This window comes from Musca vetustissima, unplaced genomic scaffold (assembly GCF_032173495.1).
Source record: "Musca vetustissima isolate MV318-11 ecotype Yass unplaced genomic scaffold, APGP_CSIRO_Mvet_v1 utg26577, whole genome shotgun sequence".
Taxonomy (NCBI): Eukaryota; Metazoa; Arthropoda; class Insecta; order Diptera; family Muscidae; genus Musca; species Musca vetustissima.
Window position 1 is genome coordinate 38,632 of NW_026885480.1, and position 12,798 is coordinate 51,429.

At 34.2% G+C, this 12,798-nt stretch overlaps 1 protein-coding gene across 2 annotated transcripts; it reads left to right on the plus strand.

The window, feature by feature from the left end:
• The first annotated feature begins 1,416 nt into the window (after window positions 1-1,416).
• Window positions 1,417-12,317, plus strand: LOC133332750 (F-box/LRR-repeat protein fbxl-1). Of its 2 annotated transcripts, none has more exons than XM_061541127.1 (7): window positions 1,417-1,548; window positions 8,556-8,880; window positions 8,959-9,577; window positions 9,636-9,803; window positions 10,087-10,194; window positions 12,016-12,111; window positions 12,182-12,317. In XM_061541127.1, the coding sequence occupies exons 1-7, from the start codon at window positions 1,465-1,467 to the stop codon at window positions 12,315-12,317; spliced, it is 1,536 nt and encodes a 511-aa protein (XP_061397111.1). In that variant the 5' UTR covers window positions 1,417-1,464. The 2 variants fall into 2 exon arrangements, with proteins under 2 accessions (XP_061397111.1, XP_061397110.1); XM_061541126.1 differs by lacking the exon at window positions 1,417-1,548 and adding an exon at window positions 1,986-2,094.
• Window positions 12,318-12,798: the final 481 nt, after the last annotated feature.

Consider the following 12,798-nt stretch of genomic DNA (forward strand, 5'->3'; position numbering starts at 1 on the left):
TAGGTTCATGTTTGGATATAGGTTCCATATCTATTTTCATCCAAGTTTAAGTAAAAGGCGCAACAAACTCTTCATGTTTTTTTCAGAATAGAATGGCGTAATTGCGTGTAGAAGTACTGATGTAGCCCATATATATTTCCGAACGACTTCGTGTTACTTGAGCTCCAAATATTCAACGGGTGCCCGAATGACATGTTTATGGATTGATCTAAGTCGGTTCACATTTAGATAAAGGTCATATATGTTAGTTCTGTTCGGATGCATCTCTTTAATATACCCATAGTGGTGAAGGGTATCATACCGTCTGACTTTACTTCTTTCCTTACTGGTTTTTATTATGACCATTTGTTGATTATTATGAATTGATGTTTTTCGCGGCATCCCTACGTGATGCACTGTCACGACTAGTATAGTTGCATGAAACCAACATATAATTCGATAAATCACGGATTTATGTATGGAATATTTCTCCGAAAACATTTTATGTGATACATTATTTTCAAAATCACTGATAATTTGCTCCTTTATATATAGGTGTACCTTCTTGTTTTAACCAGTAAATCAAAATCGAAAACAGATACATGTAATTAAAATTGCTGAGCTCATCTATTTTTACTGTAGAGCCCTGCAATTTTAGTTGCTTTAGTTTTAGCCACCAGTGTATATGAACTGATGAACTGATTTAAAAGCACATCATTGTAAGAGCAATTTGGTACGATGTGCTTAATTTCGAAACAATCGGACATTATCGTGAAATTTGAAGATGACATATATGGGCGAGGTATATTTGAAGCTATGTACAGGATAACGCATTAAAATTTGAAACCTTAGATTACTTTTAAAAATTGAATTTACAATCTTCGAGCAAATAAACAATTCAATTTATTCGTTAGCCCGTATAAGTGCTTTAAAGATGACTTTATGTAACAACCATACGCCCCATATTCTGAACTGAACGAACGTATCTCCGACACAGTGGATATTCGATTTACGTTATCATTTATTCCATTATTATATTATCATCAAACCCAATATAAATAATTATGTTGTATTTTATTTTTATAAAATTCATTTTATTTTTATAAAATTCATCATGGGAATTTTATTAGAGTACAATACAACATCGATGAAATAAGCGTTATTGTTTGAATATTTTTTAGGTATTACATCCTGATTGTACCCAACACCAAGAAGCTTTGTATTACACCAAATTATATAGCTTGAACCTTAGCTGCACCCACTTCTTGGAATAAAAACACAATCGTTTGATACTTCAGCACATGTTATTTTATCGGCTTCGTTACACCCGCCATACACATAAATCCAAAAAATAAACTCTTGTAAAAATAAACAAAATTACTGCAATCCAAAATTTTGTGTTGATTGCTTTTACGTTACTTCACGCACCCGAGAAAAAAAATAAAGAAACATATACACAAAACAAAAAATACAAAAACCTAAAACATGGATAATTGGAATGTTTTGACAGCCCACCAATCGGCCATTGGCGGCCGGGATGATATTAATTTGGTATCCAAAGAGAAATTGGTGAGTATTTGAAAAAATAAATTGAAAACCAAAACATCATTTCACTCTCATTTTTAAACATTTTATGCTATAGCATTGATTTTCTAAACAACAACTATTTTGGATTTTTGTTGTCTTTCATTACTCAAAAAGTTTTGAAAACAGCTGATTTGTTTTTATCAAATTAACTGCCTGCATAGATTCTGTAGTCTTCCTCACATTTTTGTTTTCTCAAATCTTAACTGTGAAGAAAAATTAATGCGTATCCACTCTCTCACAGAGAGATCCTAAATTTAGAATACCTCTTCTGTATCAATCAGAGTGTTTTTTGTTTTTCTTTTGGAGATTCCCTCGCAGTAACAGTATTGAATTGATTGCTAGCGGCCACGAAATTTAAGAAGAAAAGACGAAAATTTATATAAGAATTTTTAAGCGGATATCGGGAGCAATTTTTTTAATTATTAAATAAAAATGGATTTATCTACCGATATCTGGGGACAATTGGCCGTGGAAGCATCTCAAGTGTATTTGTCAGATGGCACCGTTCGTAGTCCCTTTGCTGATACGGTATGTCAAATAAAAAAATGAATCGGGTCAAGTTCAATAGTGAAAAATTTGTGAAAGAATCGAATTGAATGTTAAAAATAAAGAATTACATTCGAAATTTAAATCGAAAATGTAATTTTATAGAAAAACATCTACCCAAAATATATTAAATCACCCACAAAGTTTAAATTACTTTGAACCAGTCAATATTTTCAATTAGAAAAAAAACGAAAAATGTGTGTTCCTTTTTTTCAAAATCTAATTATAGCCAAAAGCCAAAAAAGAAAAAGTGTTTAAAAAAGAAAACAAAAATTTGTGGAACACTTTCAATACACAAATGACACCCGCCGCATTATAGAAAATTTAAAAAAAGAAGACAAGAAAATAAACAAAAACAAACGCCAAAAAAATGTGAATACTTTGTAAATCCAGTGGAAAAAAAGTATTTCAAAACACTTTGGTTTAAATTATAATCATGGAATATGAAAATCATATATTACATTAATGATATTAATATTTATGATAATATTCAATTTAAAAGAAAAAAAGTGAAGCGATTTCTAATTGGTTTATGTGGTGGTTATAAGTTTATTTTAGACTTATAATATTATGCCGTTAAAAAAAAATACTTCAGAAAATAATATATAATTTTAAAACCGAAATGCGTGATTTTTAATTTATAACAAAACATATTTAAATATAAAAAATATTTGTTTTGATAAATAGTGATTATATCCATGACAATGCGTCGATAATTTTAACAAGGTCTCCTAGACCTATTTTACTATGCAACAACAAGAGTATATTATGATATCTTCTTTGTAAACCTCTAACTGAAGTTTTACCGGATTTGCCACTGTAACAAAAAAGAGAAAAACCATTCTTCAGCGCCATCTGTTGATGGGTATGATTCAAATTGTGCATATCAGTTTTGCAAGACCAACATTATGAGGATTTATTAAACAAATTAAACAATTAAACTCACTGTGCTAACTTAATCCGGTACAATGTAAATGTACTATAACAAAGACATATAGTTTCCTTTCAATAAGAAACCTACCTCACTTGTGTAAATGGAACAATTTTTAACAAAAGTTACAGCTTACAGTTACAGGATGACATTCTTAACATAACATTCTTAAAAGTCCAGGCCCATGGCTGCAATAGTCCCGCACATAATATTCTTAAAAAGTCTACGCCTAAGGCTGCAATAGTCCCTCACAAAATTTTCTTTAAATGTTCACGCCTAGGGCAGCAATAGTCCCTCACAAAATATCCTTAAGAAGTCCACGCCTAAGGCTACAATAGTCCCGCACATAATATTCTTAAAAAGTCCACGCCTAGGGCTGCAATAGTCCCTCACAAAATATACTTAAATAGTCCACGCCTAAGGCTGCAATAGGCCCTCACAAAATATTCTTAAAAAGTCCACGCATAAGGCTGCAATAGTCCCTCACAAAATATCCTTAAAAAGTCCACGCCTAAGGCTGTAATAGTCCCTCACAAAATGTTGTTTAAATGTTCACGCCTAAGGCTGCCATAGTCCCTCAAAAAATATTCTTAAAAAGTTCACGCCTAGCCTACAATAGTCCCTCACAAAATATTCTTAAAAATTCCAAGCCTAAGGCTGAAATAGTCCCTTACAAAATATTCCTAAAAAGTCCACGCCTAAGGCTGCAATAGTCCCGCACATAATATTCTTAATAAGTCCACGCCTAAGGCTACAATAGTCCCTCACAAAATTTTCTTAAAAAGTCCACGCCTAAGGCTGCAATAGTCCCCCACAAAATATTCTTAAAAAGTCCACGTCTAAGGCAGCAATATTCTTTAAAAGTCCACCCCAAGGCTGCAATAGTCCCTCACAAAATATTCTTAAAAAGTCCACCCCAAGGCTGCAATAGTCCCTCAGAAAATATTCTTAAGAAGTCAACGCCTAAGGCTGCAATAGACCCTCAAAAATTATTCTTAAAAAGTCCATTCCCAAGTTTGCAACAGTCCCTCACAAAATATTCTTAAAAAGTCCATGCCTAAGGCTGCAATAGTCCCTCACAAAATATTCTTAAAAAGTCCATTCCCAAGTTTGCAGTAGTCCCTCATAAAATATTCTTAAAAAGTCCACGCCGAAGGCTACAATAGTCCCTCACAAAATGTTCTTTAAAAGTCCAAGCATAAGGCTGTAATATTCCCTGATAAAATACTCTTAAAAATTCCAAGCCTATGGTTGCAAGATTTCCTCACAAACCATTAGAAAATTCACGCATAAGTCTGTAATAGTTCCTCACAAAATAGCCTTTAAAAAATTCGTATCGGTAGTTTAAATATCCGAATCTTTCATATACTACGAATTTTTAATTACATAACACCATTTAATATATGTTTTCTCATTGTGTAATAAAAATAAGAATTTCCCCTAAATATCTGGTGCAAATTTCATAAAAATCGGTTAAGTATTCGCTGAGTTATTTGCATTTGAATTCAACGATGCTGCGAAAGATACTTTCTGTTGGGTTCTGGGCGCCTATTACCGAAAAATCACTCAAAAATCGGTCTTGTAAAATGGAAATTTTTTCCTCATAACAGGTACTATTTGTGTGTATGTGTAAGTAAATATATTTTACATTAAATACGTACATAAATTTCAAACAATTCTACCTACCTACATATCAAGCAACAAGAAATCGGATCATGAATTGTTTTTGTCCTACAAGTATGCTATGATTTTCTTTACAAACAGACATTATGAAAAATTTTGCCGTTTTTAAAAGACCGCTTTTTGTGGGATTTTTCAAATTCGGGTAATAGGCGCTCAGAATCGAATAGGAAGTATATTTCGGTGCATCGTTGAATTGAAATGCAAATAACTCAGCAACTACTTAAGCGATTTTCATAAAATTTACAGCAATGAATAGAGGGAATTCTGAAGTTTTAGTGCACAATACAGTTTTTTGAACGTGGTTTGCGTTCATTTTTTTCTTATATTACCATATATAAAGATTTGGTTTTGAATTGATTGAATTGATTTGAATTGATAAGTGGGTGGTATTCATTTGGTTTATGGCTGTGTACCCTTAAACATGATAGAATATATAACGTGTTATGTTTTGTAAACTTTTCTAGAAAAACCAAGATTTGTATTAGAACCTAAAATGGGCTTTCCCCACTTTCAAAATAAACGATTTAATTTTACCGAATATAGTTCGAATTTCGTGCCGTTCTATATCAGATGAAAAGTCGACGGCTTGATTCATAACTGATTTTTTATAATGTATGGAATATTTCATTGTGTGGGAGGCACAAGACGGAATGGTCCGGTGGGCCCCATCTTCGATCGTGACGTTACATGCGCTTAATACTGAAATTATAATAACTGAAAATGTTGGCACTTTGTGGAAGAGGTAACCGATGGAGTGGACGCCTCTTATAGTCCTTGAAAAATCGACGCCTCTTATAGTCCTTGAAAAAATCGACGCCTCTTCTAGTCCTTGAAAATCGACGCCTCTTATAGTCCTTGAAAAAATCGACGTCTCTTCTAGTACTTGAAAAATCGAAGCCTCTTATAGTCCTTTACAGATTCCCGCCTTTTCTAGTCCTTGAGAGTTATTCCTTAACAAATTCACGCATCTTTTAGTCATTGAGAGACTAATCCTTAACAGATTCACCCCTCTTTTAGTCCTTGAAAGATATTCCTTAACAGATTTACGCCTCTTTTAGTCTTTGAAAAATATTCCTTAACAGATCCTCGCCTCTTCTGGTCCTTGAAAAATATTCCTTAACTAATCGAAGCCTCTTATAGTCCTTGGAAAAGTATTCTATAAATAAATCTGGCCTCTTATAGTCCTTGAAGAACTGTCCTTTTCCAAAATATTCTTTTAAAAATCCACGCCTCCTATTGTCCTTTTCCAAAATATTCTTTAAAAATTCCAAGCCTCTTGATTGCATAAAACATTTCTTCAATTGTAAATTTTTACACATTTCTTTAGTCGTAGATCTTTTTCCATATATCTTCAAGTACAAATTCGGAGGAAAAATGGGAGCAGTCGTCGTTTTTCTAAAAACGTCCCTTTAAAGACAGTTTTTTAAACAAATTAATAACATATAGTGAATATTTCATGCCAGTACATGCATTCATTACTGAAATATAAATATTTGAAATTGATGTTGTGTCCAAAATATTGCTGCAAGCGATTCTGTTTGGCTATTACTACAAAAAAATAAAAATGAAGAAATTCCAAGTTACAAAAAAACAAAAAGAAGTATTCAGTAATTGTTGCCAGATCGTTCGATTTGTGTTTCACTTTTTGGTTTACAAATAATGAGCATACTTTTACATGCATGCATTGAAATACGATATTCATTACAATTTTGTATGCGGTATGTTTTTCATGTAACGCCTTAAAATATGCCCAGAATTTGACGAACAAACATAAAAAACACAACGTAAGTACTAACCAATCTGGTAACACACCAACTACCTATCCTCGCATCTGTTTTTGTGAACATGCAATTTCTTCACTTTTTCAATTTCAGGTAATAGGCAAACAGAATCGTGTAGCCGCTATATTTTGACACAAGCTAAACTTTAAATAGCTATAGCTCAGTAATGAATACATGTATTGACGTGAAACATTCACTATTGGTAAGGGGAGAATTTGTAGTTTTTATCTATGTGTATTGGGTGCCAAATTTTTGGTCCTTATTTTTATTACACAATGAATAGGCGTGGACTTTTTAAGAATAATTTGTGAGAGACTATTGCAGCCTTAGGCGTGGACTTTTTAAGAATATTTTGTGAGGGATTATTGCAGCCCTAGGTGTGGACTTTTTAAGAATATTTTGTTAGGGACTATTGCAGCCTTAGGCGTGGACTTTTTAAAGAATAGTTTGTGCGGGACTATTGTAGCCTTAGGAGTGAACATTTAAAGAACATTTTGTGAGGGACTATTGCAGCCTTAGGCGTGGACTTTTTAAGAATATTTTGTGAGGGACGATTGCAGCCTTAGACGTGGACTTTTTGAGAATATTTTGTGAGGACATATTGCAACCTTAGGCGTGGACTTTTTAAGAATATTTTGTGAGGGACTATTGTAGCCTTAGGCGTGGACTTTTTGAGAATATTTTGATAGGGACTATTGCAGCCTAAGGCGTGAACATTTAAATAACATTTTGTGAGGGACTATTGCAGCCCTAGACGTGGACTTCTTACGGATATTTTGTGAGGGACTATTGAAGCCTTAAGCGTGGTCTCTTTAAGATTATTTTGTGAGGTACTATTGCAGCCTTAGGCGTGGATTTTTAAGAATATTTTGTGAGGTACTATTGCAGCCTTAGGCGTGGATTTTTTAAGAATATTTTGTGAGGGACTATTGCAGCCTTAGGCGTGGATTTTAAAGAATATTTTGTGAGGGACTATTGCAGCCTTAGGCGTGGATTTTTAAAGAATATTTTGTAAGGGACTATTGCAGCCTTAGGCGTGGATTTTTAAAGAATATTTTGTGAGGGACTATTGCAGCCTTAGGCGTGGATTTTTAAAGAATATTTTGTGAGGGACTATTGCAGCCTTAGGCATGGATTTTTAAAGAATATTTTGTGAGGGACTATTGCAGCCTTAGGCATGGATTTTTAAAGAATATTTTGTGAAGGACTATTGCAGCCTTAGGCGTGGACTTTTTAAGAATATTTTGTGAGGGACCATTGCAGGCTTAAACGTGGATATTTAAGTATATTTTGTGAGGGACTATTGCAGCCTTAGGCGTGGAAAATTAAATATCTCATATCGTTTTGTTGTAACTTTTTTCGTATTGTAGATGTTAATATGAAGGTGGCGTTATATGAAAGGTACAATCATATGCTTTCTTGTGAAATAAAATATCAAATTTTTTGAATATTAATGTACTTTCTTGTGAAGAAACAAAAAGTTTATTTTTTAATTTTCCTTGTTTATATTTTTGTTATACAAATTATGTTGAGATGCGATTATCTGTTCATAAGGTACAATTGTATACTTTGAGATTTAAGTAAATTGATAAAATTCGATCGGTGCCTCGACGTCGGAGGACAGTTGACACCCGTCTCTTTATACAAAAGCTTGTCTTTCGGATTCTTAGCCCCCATGTCTCCTCGATTTGTCATATTTAATGGTCTTCCTTCTGGTATTTTATTTCCATTCTAGACTTCGAAGAAACCGACATGTTTTTTTTTTAATTCGACAGCTGCTTCCAAGTATTTTTTTCTAAAAATAAAAACAATTATATAAATTATTTTAATATCCAAACCTGCTTGCTAAGCATCTTTCTATAGAGGCTCCATTTTGTATTGTTCCCCCTCTATGTATATCATGCAGATCCTGTTTGACGCGCATGGGAAGGGGGAGTTCCGTTAACTCAATTTTAATTATTTTGTCTATCATCCATATCATTCCCATATCTTTCCGTGTAAATTAAAGAAATAAATATTAATAATTTTTTATTACCCACCCCCCATAGACTATTGAAAAACTTCCGGACAAAGTAATTTTGCAAATTTTCTCTTACTTGTCACATCGTGAAATTTGTCGCTTGGCCAGAGTATGTCGTCGCTGGCGCCAAATTGCCTATGATACCCGTTTGTGGAAGAATGTCTCACTAAGGCCTGAGGTGTCTGGTTTACATGTGGGATCATTGGAGTCGCTGCTGTCTTTGATTGCCGTACGTTTTGGACCAACATTGCGTTACATTGAGCTGCCGATTGAGTTGATTACCCACACGGTACTGCATGAATTATCCGCCAAATGTCCCAATTTGACACATATGCTACTGGATTTCTCAACTGGTAAGTAAAACAAAATAAAAATAAAAAAATAAGTCAAGGTTTTCAAAACGAATTTTAATTTTCTTCTCACCCTTCCAGCTATGCAATTGCACGATTTCAGTGAAATGCAAGCCTTCCCCACCAAATTGCGCTACATGTGCATTTGCCTGTCGGAGGTCATCTTTATGGAAGGTTTTATGCGTAAAATCTACAATTTCATCAATGGCCTGGAGGTGTTGCATCTAATCGGTACCTATGAAAAATGCGAAGAGGAAGAGGAGGAAATCTACGAAGTTATCAATGTACACAAATTGAAATCGGCTACACCAAATCTGAGGGTCATCAATTTGTATGGCATCAATTTCATTGATGACTCGCATATCGATGCCTTCAGCTCGAACTGTATTCAGTTAGAATGTTTGGCCGTGAATTTTTGCAATAAAGTCACAGGCTCAACATTAAAAACTTTAATCCAACGCTCGAAACGTTTAACCTGTCTGCTAATGAATGGCACGAGTTTGAAATCTGAGTTTGTCATGCAAGTAGACTGGGATAAATGTGCCTTGCAAGAGTTGGATATTACAGCAACCGACTTATCTACCGAATGTTTGGTAGACATGTTGACACGTATACCGAATTTGCGTTTCTTGTCCGCGGGTCAAATCAATGGCTTTAATGATACGGTCTTGAAGCAGTGGATGGAATCGGGAATGACAAGGTAGGGAGGACACACATTTTATATCATTTTCAATAGTAAATCTTATTTTTAATTGCAGATCTTTAATGTCCATTGATTTGGATTCATCGGATAATGTATCCGATGATGGTTTACAAAAGTTTTTGACCCGTCATGGTCAACAATTGAGTGCGTGCTGTTTGTCTGGCATGCCTCACATCACCGATCAGCTATGGATGAGTATTTTACCCGTCTTGACCAATGCTAAGTGAGTTGGAACGTTGGATACGATAAAAAAGACTAATTGAACTATCAAATCTTTTAATTGCTATAAATTCTATTTAAAAGCAAATCTATAATTTTAACAAAACTAACTTTTTCAAGCTCAATGGAACTAAGAAGTGATAATAATTGTTATGGCTGATGCATTTGCTGTTCGGAAGTCTAAAGCAAATCATTCGTTTACAGACATCGTTTGTGCTCTTTTAGCTATAATTTATTTGCAATAGAATTTCGAATTTTTATATTAACGATTATTTATATATTTCTAGGATCCTGGTTATGGGTACTTCGGAAAAATTAGGTGTCAATATTCATGTTGATCAACTGATGGACACCATTGCTTCAAGCTGTGGAAATTTGGAACGTTTGGAATTAAGGTGAGTAGAAAAATAAACAAATAGAAGAGTATCAATCGGTACTGTGCTGGCAGACATTGGCTACCATTGGCCTGGGCCCAGTTAGACAGAATTTATAAAGCATAGCCAGACGAACTTTCCCGCCGAATAACATGACTACATCATCGCATAGGCTACAACCTTTATGTTATGATGATTTCCAAATTAATGGTATTCCTAGTTTCGAGGTCTAGTAACCGTTCTAGTGTCATGAGTAGAAAGAAAGAATCGGTCTATAGTCCTAAGGTAGCATGTGACTCGGCTTCCGATAAAATTAGACAAAATTAGTGTAATCAACATACGATCATCTACATGCTACAACATGACCGGAATTATGACATCTAGACCAGGGGATTTGTATGACTAAAAGCTATTTATTGCCCATTGCGAAATCTGGGCGCTTTGTTATAAGACCTACGGTTACCCTTCTTGATTTCACGATTGTACTTATCGAATTGTTTTCTGTAAACATCCCAATCTGTTTTCTATTTCATCTTACTAGCTTTGTTATACACTTTTTCACGCTGCTAGATTATTTGACCACCATACCGGCTAAGATTCCCCCCAGGGTATGTTAAAGGACAAGAAACCTCAGAAGAGTTTCTCTAACCTCAATCACAGCTCTCTGAATATCCTCAACCGTTCTGAGATCGTTATGCCACGAATGAAAATGCTGTTTTACCTTTGAACTTGCCACAGTTCGTATTCCAAGAGTTCCTATAAAACTTTATTTTTACTCTAGAGTTGGAAATCTTGAAAGCGAACATTTTTAAGATACCTCCGAATTCCTTAGACCAGAGTCACCCATGCCTGATGTCAATGACAATATGGAAGTATATAATCGAATATGGACTCACCTCATGAATTGGTATCACTGGTTCTCAGGTAGAAATGGTCATTTGTTCGGCTGAGATTTCGTCCCTGGTGGGAATTCACTCTGCGAACGTCGCTATATTGCCTCTTTATATTTTCTATGATTATATCTAAGTATAAAATCGAATATGGACTCATCTCGTGGATTGGTATCACTGCTTTCCCGGTGGAAATGGTGGGAATTGGCATCACAATGTCAATGCCCAGATCACAAATGTCGTTCGTTTCTTCCATTCTTCAGTTTGCATACTTCCGGTCAGGCGCTCCATACCGAATATACACGGCAGAAACTATGAGGGGTCTGGAGTTACCCCTGTCGAGTCTAGCTGTCGTCATATCAGCTGAAATTTGAAAGAAGCATAAAATGTATTTTTTTTGGCTATTATACAGGTTCTTACCTTCTCTCCAGGATAGGTGGTGAAACCTGTGTGTTAGTATGCAGCATAAAAGTAAAAGGTGGCTATATAACTTGAAACAATATAACATTGTGGCCGGAACAAGTAACTTGTAGACAACGGTTAAGTCATTCGCTAACTCTAGAAGAACGACGTAACTGTGATATACACGAAGGGCGCGTGCGCGTGTCATTTTCATCCGACAGTTATAATATGGCCCCGAGAGTTACAGGTAGAGAGGAATGTAATGTGTTGATGATAGAATTGGTTTCATATGCCGAAATAGGTGAGATCATATAGTGTGATAAAACGGGTGTTTTGGTGCAGTCCATTTCCTGTTAATCTGTTCCACAGGGAACAGATTAACTTGCGGAAAATGCAACTGGCAGATTTGGAACCATTGAAGATTAGTTTTTGGTTCCAAAATATTGTCACTCGATAGGCTTGGCATAAGGCAGCAGAAATTGTTCCCTAATTATAACTTCATTAAAAAATAACAAATCTACTAATGATTGAAATGTGGTTTTTATTACAGATGGGATCCAGACAATTTACGTTTTTCGGATAAGAGTCAAAAGGCCATCGACTTGTTGCGCGTTAAATGTTTGAAATTGCGATGCATGGTGTTGAGGTAAATAAAGCACTCTTCTGAATTTCGAATAAAAAGTAATAAATAATTAAAATTATTTCCTTTTTTGTAGTGATGGTCGTTATTATGAAACGGTTAAAGCCAATTTTGAACGTGCCGATCGTGTTACCGTTGTACGCACAACCACCTGTTGTCGTGTATCACCCTATCATTTGTTAAGTAATTATAATGATTTAATTTTCAATTAATACAAACTGTGGCAGCCGAGGCAACGTGAATGCAGAGATGATATACCGCATATGGAGACAACTAGGATGATGTTTACTTTGTTAAAAAAAAATAAATAAATAATTTATGAACAAATTTGTAAAATAACATTGTTGTTGTTATATAAACCGAAAGAAATTAGTTAAATTAAAATTATACAATTTTATTTGTTTTATTTTTTTTTATTTTAAAAAATAATTTAATTTGTTTATTTTTTATATTTACCTTATCCAATTTAACTTTACAATATAATATGCCATTATTTAGAAAGTAAATTATAGAGTTGTTTTTATGGGTTGTTTGTGGCTTTGTTTTTTTTTTAATTAAATATATATTTTTGGGATAATAGTATTTATATTTTTGTCAATTTCCATTATATAAAATTAACCTAAAAACATTAACTCTGTGTTTGAAAGTTTTATTTATTTCTTTTTTTTGGTTTTTTTATTTTGTCGTTTATTA